General features: G+C 35.7%; 1 protein-coding gene across 1 annotated transcript; it reads right to left on the bottom strand.

The window, feature by feature from the left end:
- Nucleotides 1-5,567: 5,567 nt before the first annotated feature.
- Nucleotides 5,568-17,567, bottom strand: Hr96 (Nuclear hormone receptor HR96). Its single transcript, XM_071597656.1, has 7 exons — nucleotides 17,436-17,567; nucleotides 16,828-17,026; nucleotides 12,207-13,417; nucleotides 10,475-10,715; nucleotides 9,019-9,231; nucleotides 6,459-6,686; nucleotides 5,568-5,840 (listed from the first exon to the last, which is right to left on the bottom strand). Exons 2-7 carry the CDS (start codon nucleotides 17,005-17,007, stop codon nucleotides 5,637-5,639), a joined length of 2,277 nt encoding a protein of 758 aa, XP_071453757.1. The 5' UTR covers nucleotides 17,008-17,026; nucleotides 17,436-17,567; the 3' UTR covers nucleotides 5,568-5,636.
- Nucleotides 17,568-18,335: the final 768 nt, after the last annotated feature.

Here is an 18,335-nt window from a genome sequence, read left to right as displayed (position 1 = left end):
TTTTACCTATGTTTTGTAAAATATATGTACATTTAAAGTAAAGACTTATGTAGGCATTATTCAAGGAAGAAATATTTATATCGAACAGCATTTCTCAAAAATAGTTAATGATAAATTTTGAAATAAGGCATATATTAATGTTTGTACTGACAGTGTATAAAATTAGTGTCTATAAAAGACATGTTTACAATAAAATACATATAACAGAAATGAACCCATTTGTTTGACTAGATAGCCACCAGTCATTGGAATACCAAAACATTGAGTGTTATATTCATACTACAAACAAAGCTAATAATGGAAAACTTGACATACAATTGAAATGTAATGAAATAATTGACTTAGTAATTCCACACACTTTGTGGAAAATTGAAAGAAAAGAAAAAATCAAAGTGTGTGGAATTACTAAGTCAATTATTTCATTACATTTCAATATGTTATGCAAATTCCACAAAGTTACGCCTGAGACAACAAATTTGACATACAATTTTCTTACAAAAAAGACAATAGCAAAATAAACCTACACACAATCGATTTAACACAAACTCCACTGCAATAATGTAAGCAAGCTCACATGATTTGTTAACTTACAAGACTCTTGCATCGGAAAATTTCCTACTCACCGCATTGATCAAAAAATGTTTCCCTCAACTGATGCAGTTTTTAGGGACTTTCTTTAACATTAAATAAGCAAATCACAACTTAAATTTGCCACTCTATATGGCAAGAAGATGTATCTTACTTGCACCACAAAAAAATCATATTATACCGTCAATTCTATTCAAGTCAGATTTCACATGGGAATATAGACAGGGGTTTAACAATAATTCAAAATTCACACCTTAAGAATATGGGATGACCAAGTTCATCATGTGCTACCATGATATAATGCATCTTTTTTTTTAAGTTAAAGAGGAATATAAATTGGGAAAAATGGGAAGCTTTGATCAATATAAATTTAAAGCAAGGTTTATTCAAACATATTTATCTTTAATATTCTCCTTGCAAAATTAATTCAATGTATTTTGATCATTCTATTTGCATGTTTGCACGCTTAATATCCCTTCCAGGGCCCTTGAACTCGGCAATCACATTCTATAAGGCAATAGCATGTCAAAATAGAGTCCAAGAAACTGCGGGAGATGCCGCAGCAGTAACTTTTAACTGAGTCATCTGCTAAGTGTACATTCAATGTAACAATTTCTGGGTGTAAAAATCATTTGCCTTGACCGGGATCAAGGCGAATGATTTTTACACCCAGAAATTGTTGCATTGTCAAAAAAAGATTATTTATCCATTTTTGTTACTTTTATATGTGGTTCATTTGTGGGAGAGTAATCTAAACTCTTTCACATAAGGGACATGACTACTCATTTCACTAGATTATTTTGGCATATGCATTTATCAGTGTAAATAATTAATTACATTCCCTAAACAATATGTTCAATAAAATTTCAGACTAAGTACTAAAATAAAAACCATTCTTATATTTGATAAAAAAGTATATCAAAGTCTTGTTTTATTTTGGTTTTTTTTTTTGGGTTAAGACTAATTGAAAAGGCCACAAAGTTTTTACTAGCTAAGTTCAGTGGAGCAAACCCAAAACTTTCAAGGTTTTTGTAGGCCCAGTGCATTTGGAGCTATAGTTTGTAAACTTATAAAGAAGACTTCACATTTTGCAGTATTTCATGGTAAACTACATTGCATGAGGCTTAGAAAATTTGCTTCATCAAGTTCAAGGACTTTTGTGTGATGCATAACGCTGAAGTTGATTTATAACAGCATATTGGGTTAGGCACACTGTAAAGAAAGGCATTCCTGACTCTAATGAACCTCTTTAAAGCTTGACATTATTTCTCATGGTATTAACCCTTTGGGTGTCATGCATAATTGCTTAATTTCATGCAAAAATTACCAGGCTCTTTTCAAGAGAAATGCAGAATACCTGAAAAATGTCTGTAAAAACATTATCATTCATAATAATTTGCTGAAAGTTAATAAAACTTATACGAGGTCCAAAAGGCATAAAAATAAAAAGTATTCAATTGTTATTTACGTTTATAGCCATTGAGAAAAGTATCCTATTCCGACATAGGAATTTTTGGAAAAATTCATCAGCATCGCCGACAGCAACTTTGGCACTTTTAGAGTTAACCATAGTAAAAACCAAAATGGTGGTTTGACAAGTCAGTATAGAGCTTATCTCACACTAAGACCCAAGTACGTGAAATTTATACAACCAGTGACGTAGGCTATTTCTCTGCCATGCATGCAGTGGCCTGTTAAGTTATGGTCCCAAGAAAATCTCAGTTTGGGATAAGCTGGATATACAGAAGCAATGCCAAAATTTGAGGCAAGGAATTTCCAATCGGCAACCGAAGTATGTATCTAAAAGGGTAAGTTGCAACTTTACATAATATGAATGAAAAATAGCTCGTCATTAAGCACATTACAATATCATCCTCCTCAGGACTAATTGTACATGGATGACAACAATACATTTTTACAGCATAATTGAGGCATTCAATTTAGCAGCCATCTGCAAAGGCTAATCTTCAAATTTGATATTGACTGGAGTGGTGACCAGATTTCTCCATTATCTTAAGCATTGAAATTTCAGCACATATATGAACAAAAATTACAAAGGCCACACAAACCACCATACAATATATTTTCTTGGATTTACTTTGAAACGGTTTTGTTACTTTTCCTGTAGGTTTATGTGGATTAGAAAATAATGCAGAGTTACTTCATCTATTTCAATTTTTATGATACAGTAGAAGGTTAAAAATAAAGTTGAGAAAGAGTTAAAATTGAAATTTGGAGAAAGAATGCTCACTGGTAAGCTAAATGTAAATGATCGACAGATATGACAGCAATTAAAAGATTTCTGAGCTCAAATACCTCTCCCATGAATGTTGTGTCATATGTGTGTGGTATTTATTAAATAAAAACAGGGTGGGTTGGCCAACTGAGCCTTACAAATCCCAAACGTTTTGGACAATCAAAATGGGATAGGTTCAACTAATGCCACCAACTTGGTAAATCTAGAGGATATAAGTGTGATTACACATTAAACTTAAAAATCCTGGATATTACTTTAAGTTGGGACTTTTCATTTGGAACTGACAGTCAAAAGTGGATATGACTACTGATTCTGTCTTGATATCAGTGTTTAATGCGATTAGTTTATACAGCTAAAGAGGACCTTAGCCATGAGGGCATATTAAAACCAAATACTCTTACTTCTAAAATGGAGCAAAATTACTATAAATAGACAACCAAGTATCCAGAATAATATAGTTATTTATACAAATATAAGTAAATAGTGCGGCAATTTAGTGTAATGAAGAATGGCATACACAATGAAACTGTTGGTTTTGGACTGAACTCAGTGGAATTACCTCATCGTAATAATGAACTGACTTTATTTTCCAGTATATAAACTTAGGTTTCTTTGCTTAGCATGAAGATGTCATCAAATAGTGGCATAAATGATGTTCAATGAAATTTTTCTGGAAAAAATGTCAGTTTATTATTACAGGATACACATAGTCGTGGTATGGTACCTGTGGAACATTATTTTCCAATCTGAGGTAACTGAGTTAGTCACCTTCACCACAACAGTAGCATGAATGATATGTTGCAATCAGTCAATCCTCATTAAGGTCTTTACTAGGTAATACAAAGCACCAAAAACTTAACTTCTCTTCCTCTATCAATTCTAGTCTTATGACTTTCTCCAAGCAATATGCTATTTTATGAATTTTTATAATAGTTTATAAAAATATTTGTCAATAATGCAAGAAGAAGGAATTTTTTCGGTCAACAGGAAATAGCTTAGTATGACAAACAACCACTAATAGGAATGAAAACATAATTTTATAATTTACAATGTACTTTTGCATGCCTGTGAGAACTTAAATCACTATCAAATGAAGCTTGCTTACTGTACTTTTTGTAGGTTTTTGTAGAAACAGGAATGAATGACACTATTGCCAAAATAGAAAACTACCCTTGGCCAGCAACTTTGGGCAGGTTTCTTTTTATAGTCAACTGCCAGTTTCTGGCAATGATTTTAGGATAACAAATACCAAACAATAATATTTTTACAAATAAAATTATCATTAAATATAGGGCGACTACAAAGAATGGAAACATTAGAATGGGTTATTATTTTCAAATATCAAAGCCAAATTGGAGCCTAGGTTGACAATGCAAAGCAACACAGAAACATTTTCTGTTCCAATTTAGATTAGTGACTGGAAATTATTCAACTGCTGGCCAAGGCATAAACTAAAATGTTCTCATACATATTTACCCTAGTCATTGCTCAGTCATTTTCAGTTCCACAAAGCTGGAATATATAAATATATTATTTAGAGAAACAAAATGGCATAAAATTGAGATTATATATCACATCTTGAGGTTATAGGAAAAACTAAAACCTAAATGGTTTATTTCCCAAATTCTGTCACACTATAGAACTGCTTTCAACCAATGATTCTCAACCACTAATTCATATTTCACCGCTTTCCATTCTCAAAAATAGCTACTTCCTAGTTACTTTATTTATATTTTTAAAATTCCATCATAAATGGACTCCGATACAAATTTTCAGCTTTTAAAGCGGCCTTTTTTCTTTCTCTTTCACTTAATACAAAATGACAAACTCAAATTAATCCAAGGAAGCCCATATTTCCATCAAAACCTTGCGGTTGAGAACCATTGGTCCTCATTTATGGTAAGGATATAACAAAAATGATAATTTTGTAACTTGAAAATTATGACCATAGTAACAACAATCGTTATACGATTATAAATTTGTATGTTATCAACAAACCCAGAGCACTATTAACTCACTGGTGCTTCCACAGTTAATTTACTTAAAACACAAAGTTTTTGCCATCTGCGAAGAACTTATGTTTTTAAGGTACAAGTATATCTATGACAACTGATTGTGAGAAGTAGTGAAACATTGTTTTTGCCAAAAGGTAAATTTAGCCATTTATGATCATGACAGATTCACACATAAAAGTGTATTCACTGTGAAAGCAGTTACAACATACACGTGCTGAATATTTAAAGGAATGAAATCATAAATTTGGGAATTCTTATAGAATATGAAATTGACCAGTCATAAAATTAACACTCCCACCTTCAGGGTACACTAAACGTCAACATGTAATCAACAAACAACAATTAATAAATGAAAATTAATTTCTAGCAGGTTATCAGCAAAATATATTGCAGAAACTTCAATGGTCATCCCGACTAAGGAATATTTATAAGTTTTTTTAAGTCTTATTATTGTGTAAAATTCAATCACTCAAACTCACTTATAAAAGGAAAATCTTTCCTGGCAAACAATTTTTTTTTTAATGAATGATTTAAAATCCTTAGGGAACACTGGACATAACATAAGAAATTACATCTCTGATTTCACAAACCAAGTCAAACAATTAATATGTATTCAAATAACAACATTCTTAAAATTGATAAAATGTAAAATAATTCATACTTCATAGAAATAACTATTCAATATGGCTAAGTGTAATTAAATGAAATACACCAATAAAATATAACAACTGAGCATAATAAAATATATTATATAAAAAAGATGAATGCCCTTGATGCTAATGAGGCTTCAGGTCAAATATTTCAATGAGAAGAGGTTCCACATCTCGGGGATTCACATCAAGATAAACCTTAACATGCTCCTCATTTAATCGGTGAAGTTCCGCCATTTTTTGTATGAGGTGGAGAAACGTGGAACGTGCTTCACAGCCATTGGGACAAACATTTTCAAGGTAGCGGCGTAGGAGGTAGTAGTAGGAATTCTGTCAAAAAGAAAAAAAAAATGACACATGGGGCCTTATAGGAAGTCTTATTTATCAAGTACCAAAAAGTTTACCCTAATAGTACGTTATCACCATTAAATTACAAGCAGGAACGTTTATTATTCATAGAAAGCTAATGCATAACGCAACTAGGATGCAGTTGCACAACTAATCTAGATGCATACCTTCTTCTCAGACAATTCCAATACCTCACAAAAATGTACTGTAATAACCTTATTTATCCTAATATAACTATTGAAGTCAATGTCCCTCCGAATAATCCTCATGGAGAAAAATCACTCCCCTCACATTACAATTTAATCATTCCATTTGAACAACAAAACGAATGCATTAGATGAACGAGAATTAATGGGTGACTAGTTTTCTGACTCCCTCAAGAGCCATGAGATCTGAAGTGTGGGTTCTGAACCATCCATGGCAAGAAAATACAATGCAGAATTGCCTCCATCAAGAATTGTCCCAGCAGAGACCCTGAATCACCCAAAACCAAGTTTGCCGACTGACACAAGTTTTGCAATAGCCTCTGAGAATCCCTCATGTATATAGAAAACACCATTAATTAACTATACCTATGTAGATTGAATATTCTTAGCTTACCTGTTCTAGCCTTACGACATCTGAATGAACAACATGAGGTCGCTGTGGGGAGAATAACGTGATTGCAGAGAGCAAAAGCATAACACTCTCATCTGATCGCCATCGAGCATCAAATGTGCGCAGAAATCGCTGGTGTTCTTCATATACGTTTCCTGGGGCTTTCTTCAGGACATCAACCTTGATGAGATTAGGTGAACCTCGACTTCTTGATGTGCCAGAATGTGGTATCTAGAATTTTTTTTTTAATGTAGAAAAATATGCTTGGGTACATACATACAATATGCGAGAGCAATTCAGGGACAACCCATTTAAAAAATTGCAGCTATGCATGTAATTCCATAACATAGAGTAAACACACCACAAGTACATACAGTGGAACCTTAACTAGCCCCTCACATAGCCGGTAATTTGCATGACAAAATATTATTTTTAAATTACTCAATGAGTGACTTTTCACATAACGAGAGATGAGGAAAGTAAAATTCCCGCAATCACTGCACACTTGCTGCTTCATTTTGTGTTTAGCTATTGTTCCACTAGCATCTTAGTGTCATTGGTGATCACACATTTTTCCTAACTTGCTTCCAGACATACTATTTGTAATTTTATTAGCAATGTTGAATAAACCTGGCAAAAATGTTCACAGACAAAAAACCACAATAAAACAGCCATAAGAGATAAAAATAACCATACAAATGAAAACTAAAATCTTTGAAAATTGAGAACTAGAGTGAGTGTAGCTAATATAACATGCATATACTATCAGTTGACATCACCGATTTACATTCCTTGAGGATAAGATTAAGGAGATAGATGCTTCATAGAGAGTGACCAGAATGTATCTATGTAATGATTACGCATTCTCAAAGATGTTGAGAGGTAGCTTCTCATATGGATAAACAAAAAGCAAATTCGAGGGGATGCAATTAATGAGAACATCATTTGCGAGAAGGCATAAGTGATTTTTGCTGATCTCATTAAGAAGATGCCAAGAACATCAATGACCAAAAAAGAAGTATTTAAAGGTAACATGTGTAATTTGAGAAGTTTAAGAGAAAAATTGGCATCCATGGTGTTGCGAATGGCATGGCAAAACAGTGAGCTCTGACTCAAAGGCAGCAGAGAACTTCATTGGTGGCTTCAAGAAGCTCGTATATTCTGAGGGCTACCAGCTGCAATAGGTTTTTAATTTTGACAAGACAGGTGTTTTTTAAAAGTTTTTTGTGAATAAAATGCTGAAGTGTTGACAAAAACAAATGTCTCAAGACAGCTTTCTAGTAAAAATTAATTAGGAATTTATCATAAATAATAAACTAATTACACATTTTGATTACTTTTTTTACAAAGGGAGAATTCCAGTTTGTTTCATCCCATGAAAGAAAAAAGATGAAGATGATTCACAATCCTGAAAAATATTTATAGAATTTTCTTTCAATAAAACAAGAGCATAATTTATTTTTTCAGCATGGAATATATTTTCGTATTTTGCATTTATGTTGGGAAAAATTGTTTTGCTGAACAAGATAGATTCTAGAACAAATTATTCTCACGAGAGTTTCCACTGTACCAGGTTAAACATGCTCAGGGTAGAGAAGAACTGGTAAAAGATGATTGCAATATTTTTTCATATTTTTTTTCACCCAACTATAGTTACGCTGAAATTCCAGTCATATTTTTTCATGTGATTGATATTTTTTAGTATATCATGGGAGAGGAAATCTTAAGTATAAACATTGTAGAGCAGAAGGAATGCAGCATAAAAGTAAAGCTGCAGTCTAAAAGTTTATTTCCAATCATGGTTGCTCATTTGAGATTACCTTAAATATCCTGTTTTGACCTGTTTCCTGATCCAATGGTAACAGGAAGACAACTATTTTTATGGATTCTCACTCTCATTTTTTTCATCAACCAAACTTTTTCATCCATTTTTTTTAAGATTTTTCTAATAGGTGTTCAGAGACTGATTTAGGTATTTTTTTTTACTTATACAATTTTCGATTTTTCTGGGAACTAGATAGGTGATGCCCACACTGATCAAGAACTGATCTCAACATTTCAGGAATATTTAATTGTTTCTGGCTTAACCTTGTGGAAATTCATTTTAATGAAATTAAGAATACAAAGTAACTTTCCACTGTCTTTTATTAGTGTACAACCGGTTTCAACGCTCAAGCGTCATCATCAGGTACAAAATAAAAAAAATAAATGAACTGCGACTGATTTATTTTGTACCTGATGATGACGCTTGAGCATTGAAACCGGTTGTACGCTAATAAAAGACAGTGGAATGTTACTTTGGTATTCTTAATTTCATTTCAGGAATATTGTTATAAATTCAATCAATTGTAGTAATTCCTGACACTCATATCATAACCCCAGCTTGAATATCAAATCCCAGACTTTAGAAAAGAATGTGGACTCACTTGGTCACAAATTTTTCAAGAAATTCACTGATTCTAGACTTCTCCCCAATTTAACAACAGTTTAGCCTAGGTGCCTGAGCATACTGGAACATTATGAAAATCAAAGCAATATACTACCAAAAAAGAGAGTTAGCTACCTTCCAAGAATCTTTGTCTGGATCATAAGTCATCACACTCCGTAGAATCATCATCTCGGTGCAGCCACCTTTAAGCAGAGCAACCTGGTCCTCCTGACACAAAGACTTGAATGCTCCAATTCGCTTGGACATCTTTATAAGTCGCCTTATTGCTACAGCTGTGAGGTTTATTATGTCCAAAAGAACTGGCTCCCCACCACCACACACACTTGTCTGTAAATAGAAGCACAAAAAGGTAATTATATCAATTTCCTCTAACAACCTTAAATTCAAATTATATCAATAGCTAACAAATTTAGTAAAATTGCACAGCTAAAAATAGCAAAATGAAAACTAATTAAGATTAATATAAATTAAAGACTTTATGGAGCACTCTAAACAAGAATATTTTAATCAGATTTTCTTTAAAAAAACATAGATTCATCTAAAACATAAGGGGCTTTATATTTACTGAATGGCTATGGTATTCAATGTATGCTTTTTTTTAAACAATAAGCATACTGTGGCTACCTTTTCCAGTTTTAATGTGAAAGTATGAATAGCAGCTCTATATGTATATTTTTCATCCACATTCCTAAAGTGGTTAGGTAATAACACATTCTATCAATTAATGAAAATTGACAAAATCTACTTTCCTTAAAATGAAAATTAATTACTTTCATTTTTATCGCAAATAATTCCAACGAACATAAATTCTGGATTTAATATAACCAATTCTTTCTTACAAGTTTTCAATTTCATCCCAGAGATGGTCAGGTTTTTTCAAATGGGCCAAACAATGTTTTGCTCTATATTGTAACCAGATACTAATTTTATTAAATATCCATTGCACAGCAACATCAGAGTTAAATGACTTCACTAGGAATTGAAACAGAAAAAAATGAACCTTTTGAATGCAACAAACTTTCACACCGTAGAATGAACACAACTTTAGGACTGCACAAACTTATGTCATTTAAGATGATACCAGAGCAAATTATATTTTTATTAAATATCAAGTAATGATATTTTGCAAGGCTCTTATTAAAAAAAATTATTCTTTCCCAAAGTCCTTAGACCGCGTATAATTCTTTTATGCCAATTTTTTGGGGAATCTTTTATCCAGATAGATCCTCGGAGATCTATTCCTGGAAATAGAGCTAGAAAACCAACCACAGTAATCAATCTGAGGTTTGTTTTGATAGGTGAGGGTAGATTTAACCTAGTAATAAACAAGACAGCATGTAAAATTCACATATCAGAATAGCAGAGGGCCAGTTCCTTTCTCTGTGCTTCCTGTGGTTCTCCAGGAAGACCTGGCACTCAAAAAATCATACAAACTGGATGAAGTTGAAGGGGCCCAGAGGCATCACCCAGAATCAAATCCAAGTCTTATTGTCAGTAGTCCAGCACCATCCACTGGACAACCATTAAGAGAGAGGCATGACAAAAGATAAAAGCTAACATGAGTACTAACATCTAATGGTGCAGATAAGTCTGCATCCAACGGTGCCAGGAGAGCTTGATTGGCCACAACAAGCTCATTGAGTTTAGACCTCTCCACCTCGTTCAAATGTCTCTGTAAGCTGCCACTGCCTCCGCAGCCTCCATCACCACTGCTTGGTATACTGCAATGGAGGGGTCCAAGGGCCTCAAATTCAATCTTGATTGCTTCGCTAAGAATTGATCCAATTGAGTCGGGAGCAATAGGTATCCGCCTGAACAAATATTTGGGAAGAGGAAAAGTTACCATTGCATTAAGCATTAGCCAAAAAATGATTCATTTTCATTCATCTACCACTAATTTACCATTATGTTAATTCTTGGAAGGATTTGATTTTTTGTTGACCATCAATGAGTCCCTTTAATAGCCAATCAAACCTCAGAACTCAACCTTAAGTCTCGTTTAATAGGAAAGGGTAGAAAACATCTCATGCCAAGCCTTTAAGTGTGAGAATGTTAACCATTCAAGGGTGAAGAAGTCACTTTGTTTCTCTGTGCAACCTGCTGTTTCCCAGAAAGACCCATTAGCCAAAAAATCACAGTTTGTGTGAAGGTGAGGGTGTTCCGAGGCATCATTTCAATATAAACCCAAGTCCCAATGCCAGATCCCAAATACTATATCTGCCTTGCTACCATATAACCTTTCCACTTACCATTCTTGCTATATCATACATCTTGAAGATTTAACTAGGATTGTTCAGGTGTGATGCTGTAGGCTGAAAACAATTGCCAACGAGTACATTTTCCTCTTAAATAAAAAACTTAACAATGACTGAAAATTTTGGGTGTGTTCCTGAATATGATGATCTAGTAATTTACTTGGATCATAATAAAAATCAGTGTTCTTTCAAACCCATAGCCCCTTCCCACCAAATCAAATACTTCTTCACTTAAAATTGATTGCCCATGTTGTAAATTTATGACATCCCATCTCAAAAGAGTAAAAATCAATAACTGGAAAAAAGTTCTCAGTTCAATGTGCAACAAATAGATGCTTCAAGTTTAATTTGTCACCTTCAATTGTTTCTAAAAGACAATCTGCATACGTTGAAAAATGTACAATAATCATGTTATTCAACAAAAATTGAAATTTTAGCAAGCTGTTTATTTTTCCAGGAATACCTAAGTTTTTTTCCCTTATTTATATAAATTTTATAAGTCAACTAATAGGATGAAAGACATGATGACTCATTGTGTTTAAATTAACAGGGCTAAAATTGCATTTCCCTATGCTCACAAAACTGCACAGCAAAAATCATAATTAACCACTATATATTCATATCTAAGAAAACTACCATTAACGTAAGGTCATTTATCTTGTACAGAGTTTGCTCACTGAATTTGTACATGTGTGTATATCATAGTCATACAAAAATGAGGAACCCTTCAATATACCAGAACAGTTTAATGGCCATCCTTAATTGTTTAAGAATGGAAAATATTTTAGCTAAGAATGAAAACAGATATGGTAAAAACATACTCATGCTTTTAAGGATGCGGTTTCCACTCAAAGCAGTAAAACTCAGGGCTGGGTAAAATGCCAAAAATAATACCAAAGCCACAACTACCAGTTGCAACAAATGAACCCTTTAAAAACTAGGAGTCAGCTAATGAGCTCATTCAGGGTGTGAAAGTTTCCATGAAGGGTCAAAATAATCTTGAAGAGTAACTTTAAAATTTCATTCAACGCAAAACTGTCAACTAACCTTGAGAGACTAGTGTGGAAGTCCCAGTTATCTTCTAGTGTTATGGGAGCCAACTGTGATACTGTGTCATTAGCCAACTTCGCCATGCAATCAATTCTCTCAGTCACTTCTGGAACTGGGACTGTCTTCTTCTGTGCTTTGTCTACTGTGGATTCATCAGGTGACTCAGGAGTCAAGAGGATGGACCTGGAAGAATCCTCCAAGGTACCATCTGGCCCACTACCTCCCACCCACCAAGTTGGTGATGGTGATGTCGAAGACACCAGCCCCTCAACTTTAACAGGATTCATCTTGGACACCTCATTGCTCTCATTTCTCCTGTCTTCCTTAACCCTCCTCCCAATTTCTTGGAGCTTAACCGTCTCTGAGGTGGCATCCTTGGAGTAAAATGTGCTAATGTAGTCCTCACTATTTTGATTTACAATGAGGGAGTTAAGGAGGGGGGTGCTACGGGGGAGGGTGGTGGCCGAATGGGGAGAGAGAGAGCCTGCTGCAGATGGAGGGGAGCTGATAGAGGCGGACGGGGAATATGGCACTATGGGAGACTCTTCGGTGAGGACACTGCTGGGATGACTCAAGGGGGCTGGTGAGGCATACACAGAGGTGTGTGAATCAAAGGAAGAGGGTGCCAACTCCTCCTCCAGTGACATGGATGAGACCTGTACAGGACTTGACTGAACCGTAGAAATTTGAGTGATGATGGAATTTGGGGAGGTGATCACACTGACGGGTGAAGAACGAGGGAGGGATGGAATCATCTCCTCAGCAGAGGACTCTAATTTTGGCACTTTGACTTGTGGCGTTCCCGTCACCCATGCCTGTGGTTTGGTTTGCTGGGTTGTTGGGGATGTTTGAGGGCCAGGGGACACGGAGGGAGGGAGAGGTGATTTTACAGAGCTCTTTTCATCAGACAACACTGAATCAGGGGTGGTGGCAATAGCTACATCGGCAGGTATTGCAGGCGAGGGCACAGCTTTCTCATGACCTCGAGATGAGTTGGAAGAAGATGGAGTGCTTCCTGAGCGAGGTCTCTTGCGCCCACTGGCCTTGTTGCTCTCCACCTTCTCCCTCTTCAGCCTCTTGTCCTCCTCAGACAGGATCCAGTCCTTTCGCATTCCAATCGCAAAGCATTTGCGGAGACGGCATCGCTGACAAAATCGACGGGTGACAGCTGTGATCTCGCATGCATCATTAAATGGACACTGGAATTCCTGAAACAGAGAAACCCATCAAATGATTAACCAATGCAACAAGTGAATACCTCCACACACAAAATTTAATGCTGGCCATGAATCACCTTCAAAATACAAAAGAAAAATGATAGAAGTTGACTTGGTTCATCATACTGACTGAGGCCTTTATCAACCAACTTTATTATCCTATGTTTCAAGGGAAACGACAACCATTGATGTCAAATTTCACATCCATAACCTATGTTTTATTTAAAATGTGGCCAAAATGAATCCCATTTGTTACCTTTCAGATAATATTCCAAAAAAATAATGCCTTAAATTGAAAATGTACTGTGACCTGTTACGCACAAAATTTTAATGAATCTATAAGGAATCTGTCTTCAGAAAAATTAGCTTCAGACATCTTCTTCTATGGAGGTCCTCCAGTTTATTCTAATTACTTTACTAATGTAAACTTAGGAATCTTTGACAAATGGTATTTTATTTTTAATGCCTCAACTGGACCTTCAAACAAGGTTGCATGGGGATTTTTTAAGTTCATGAGCTTCTGTGATACCTCAGAGGAAATCTTTGTTTTCAGGTTTGAAAACAGTGCTTTTGTTGACTGCTATCTCTATCCTTAACTGCTCTTAACTTGCACTTTGGAACATCTATCACGAAAATACTGTGGATTGTCTCAGCAGTTGATCATACAGAAAATCTTTACACTGTCTGTATTTTAGAGAATGCTTTTCTGACTGAAGAGGATTCATAATTATTAAGAAATAGTAGAATGAGAATAGAGCCAAAACCAGGACTTGGATGTAGAATAGGCAAAACAACAAAAAGGGCATATTCTGAGCCCTGAATTTTCAAAACAATACTACTTTGTGAAAGGTAGCTTTGCAGTCAAGATAATTATTGCCTGAAAAAACAATAAGTTTCAGGTTTGGAGAGCAAAAGAGAGAGGCACACTTCAATAAAGGCCTTAGAAAAATCTCAGAAGGATGTAAAGGATATATCCACTTCATAATGATGAAAGGGTGGAGAATGCAGAGACAAACAGATACCTACTGCCCCAATGTCCCTCTCTCACCTACAGACGGCCCAGCCAATCACAAAAACCTTGAGATCCATCAACCCTTTGGCACCCCACCCTGACAAATTTCCTCATATTTTCCCCACTTGCAGCCACCCCTGATGTACAAAAAACATGTCTGCTTATCAGATCTGCTCCCCTCTCCCCACATCCCCTCATTGCCCCTTCACCTCGTTCCCACACTAATTGCCTCTTGAAAAGCATAATCCATCTTTTGCCTTGCAAACAATGCACTTCATTTTACATAGAAGAATGCATTACCCCATTATCCATTCAAATGAACAATCACAGCTACTCCTGTAATTCAGCTTCACTCTCTTCTCTTCCTATCCATTTACATGCAAATTCCTACAACCTTTCCTTCGACCAGTGTTTCTACTCACCATCCTAGAACTCTTACCCAATTCAACCACCAATATAGAGGTGAGAACCCGCGAACCCCCATATATGCTAGCTTTCTGATCTTTTAAAATTCCCAACCTTAAACACTATATATACATCCCTCCCATGGACTACAACCTTGACGTGGTGGAAGGGCTTGTGCATTCTGATGACCCCTGGAGCTGTGCCGGCAGGAGCAATGGTAATTGCTCCTGGTAGGGTCACCCATGCCAGATAGGTTGAAGGTTAGGAGCCAGACGAAAGATAGTCCACACAGCATCTGTTCCTCAGTGAGGTGGCTGCAAAGGTCTTTGACCCCAGTGGGATGGCCATTAAGTGATGTTGTCACGTTAAAAACACTATTGAGGAAGGCAATGGGAAATAACCTGAATTTTTATTCCCAAAAATATAATGATGGACAACATAGAGAATATGAGTCCTGGCAGCTACGGGACTCAGCCCAATCGGCCATGTGTTGTGCCCGGCAGCAGGAGATGCAAGGCTTCCGCGGTCGTCATCTCATGAAACCCTTGCAAAAGAAAACTGACAGTGAAACCAACAGGGAGGCATGGGAAGAACTGGAGGTATGAATGAAAGTCGGAGGAGAATTCGTAAAATAAGTTAGGATTGCTGATGACCAAACACTAATTTGTCAGTCAAACAAGGGGTTGCAAGCATTGCTGAGTGAATTGGAAATTCAGTGTAATAAATATGTGATGAGAATCAATATCAATAAAACAAAATTTTATGTGATTTACCAAAAAAAAAAGGTTAAGCTTAACATTAAAATAGGAGGGCAAAAACTAGAGCAGGTAGAACAGTTTACAAATCTTGTATGAGTTTTGGATCAACACGGTCAAAGTAGTAGGGGCATAAGGAGAAGAATTGCACTAGGCAAAGAGGCTTTCACAAGGACGAAGGAATTGATGACAGGGACGTTGAGGAAGGATGTTAAGAAAAGACTCGTTAAAACTTTCATGTGGAACATAGCTATGTACAGCACAGAAACATGGTCACTGAAGCAGGATGATAGAAGTAGATTGGAGGCTTTTGAAATGTGAGTATGGAGAAGAATGGAGAAGGTGAAATGGACCAAAAAGAAAACAAATGAGGAAGTACTAGGTATAGTGGGCGAGGAGAGGGGTTTGTGATATAAAATGTATCGTTGTGTATGGATTGAATAACCTATTTTAACCGAATACCTACAACAAATTTACGTAGAAGATAGATTTAAAAAATATACACAGATATGAAGATTTGGGTAAACTGCTGTGTAGTTTGTATGTTATGAAACCATACATATACAGGCACTCTTGATAGCTAAGATGATCTGGATACAGGTATCCTCAGCCAGAGGTTCAAAAATATATTAATGACCGCCAAAGAAATCGGCTTGCTCCAAAAATGTCAGTAAATGCCCAGCAACCACCAATCAGGGACAGCTGTCGTAAAATTTTACAAATGCCAAATTGGATGGGCAGCTTTAAAATTGAAGGCCATCTGCTTGAGTACAGGGTCAGCTAGGAAAATTCAAGGTGCCCAGCCCGGTACCTTAATACCTTCAGCCATCTATTATAACTCGAAAAATCATTTTATCACGATGCAGAATTATTACTATAATTTGAGCAAAAATATAATGTTATCTTTTCTGAATTTTTGAACCTATTTATGGAAAATCTTAACCCTAGGCATTTTTACTTTGTTTAGTCATCTCATGTTTCTTATGATATTTCTTTCATTTCTTATGATATATATGACCAGCTAAGAATTTAGCTTGTTTTCAGATTCAAATTGTTTCATTCCATCTTTGCCTTCTCATTGACCTGAGACTTTGAGGTGAGGTAATATCCATAATTAAGAGTTGAGCTCGTTAAAAAACTGGATTCTCTTGAATCCTAAGAATCCATACAAAATTTTAATTTTTATGCAAATTCCTTGAAACTTATTATGGTAGTAAACCTCTACATACCTTATTTCTCAAAGCATTACGTCGAAAAAACGCCTTACATGATTCGCACGTTATCGCATTGAAATTGTAGCCAAGGGCTTGATCACCACAAACTCCACACACTTTACTTCCTCTGGATGATTCACGGCCCTGAGATCCTTGCGATGGGGGTGTGTCCGGCGAGATATCTTCTTCTCCCATTTTTATTTGAAGCGGAAACCTAGTCGCAGGGAGTGAATTGATTTATCAATTAGGTAAAACTTCCTTCAGAAATGCCTTAATAGTGATGGCACACACTAATTTAATGACTGACTATGAATGAATAACAACATTACAATGAATTCTGTTCACAAATTTTAATTGATGCTAAAATAATTTTATGAGGCACCTAAGGGGTAGAGATATACACGCCATTCTCACTATTTACTATGTACTAAGTTTGAGCTAATGTAGCAAGTATTTGAACTCTTTAAGTTTCCTTTGGGTTTTTACCTTTATCTTGCAAGGTCCATTACATGTGCATAATTTATTATAAGTCTAAGCAAAATAAGTGATAAGATAGGTGTCTGATAATGCCTTACTATCAGAATCTTAAGGTTTTGCGACGTTTTTTGATTAAGATTACGTACCTGTGATAGGGAGTCACATAGTAACAAGTAACACTTAGGTTTCAAAATAAACTACAAGATGAACTTTAATGGCGTTATTTGGTGAGAAGTTTAACATTATATACACGTCAATGGGAAAATGAATCCCCACACGTCTGCTTGTCATACATTATTTTTGATTTTTTCCTAGTAGACAAAACACTGTCATGGAGCGTGAATCTCGCGTGATTGGGGTTTATCATCCGTGGGGTGGGGAACTTCTGCAGTACTGGAATGAGGGTCAATGTTAGTTTATTGCCGTAGTGGGGTGAGGAATGCCTCGCCGATTTTCAAATTCAAAGCCTATTAGTGGTATTAGTCATCCTAATTCATTCAACCGTCGAACTTCATTTTTCACTTGCAATGCCTCGAATCCTCCACCATATATTGTAATTGGGTGTTCGCTCGTTTGCTGATGGAAATGTAAGTTCTGGTATTATAACATGAAAGAAGAGACTAACTAACCCAAATTCTTCCCTATGGCTACCTGTTGCAATAAGGTGAGAACAATGGCATATCTATGGCCTCTGCATTAGTAAAATGCAACCCAGCATAATGGCATAGGTTGGTATTTCGGCACGAAGAATTCTTTGTCTTCCAAGCAGGCAGCAAAAACCGTAATCTGTTTTTTCTTGTATTCGGAAAAACTAATAAACCAGATGTCCATGCGATTTGTGTGTTAATAATAACCTGACCAAGAACCCCCTCGTAGTTAGGTGGCTCCTTCTGCTCTACCATGGACTATTACATTGACACATTCTTATAATAAAATCCTCTATCGTGTAATAATGGAATACCCCGGTATTTTCATAGTTTAATGACTACTACTGCGTTCTCTTTGGAGAAGCTGTGTTCATATCCAGGTAATGGCAACTTTTTTTA

Source organism: Hetaerina americana, unplaced genomic scaffold (genome assembly GCF_022747635.1).
Source record: "Hetaerina americana unplaced genomic scaffold, ioHetAmer1.1.p SCAF_9, whole genome shotgun sequence".
NCBI lineage: Eukaryota > Metazoa > Arthropoda > Insecta > Odonata > Calopterygidae > Hetaerina > Hetaerina americana.
The sequence above is the reverse complement of the archived record's forward strand: the minus strand, read 5'-3'. Positions and strand labels throughout refer to the sequence as shown.

Bases quoted from the DNA above. Each gene is read 5' to 3' on its own strand.
- Hr96 (XM_071597656.1), bottom strand. From the start codon at position 17,007: ATGGGAGAAGAAGATATCTCGCCGGACACACCCCCATCGCAAGGATCT. The intron at 13,418-16,827 runs GTATGTAGAGGT...TCTCTGTTTCAG, and splicing joins GTAATGCTTTGAGAAATAAG to GAATTCCAGTGTCCATTTAA. The intron at 6,687-9,018 runs GTAGCTAACTCT...AAAAAATTCTAG, and splicing joins CAGACAAAGATTCTTGGAAG to ATACCACATTCTGGCACATC.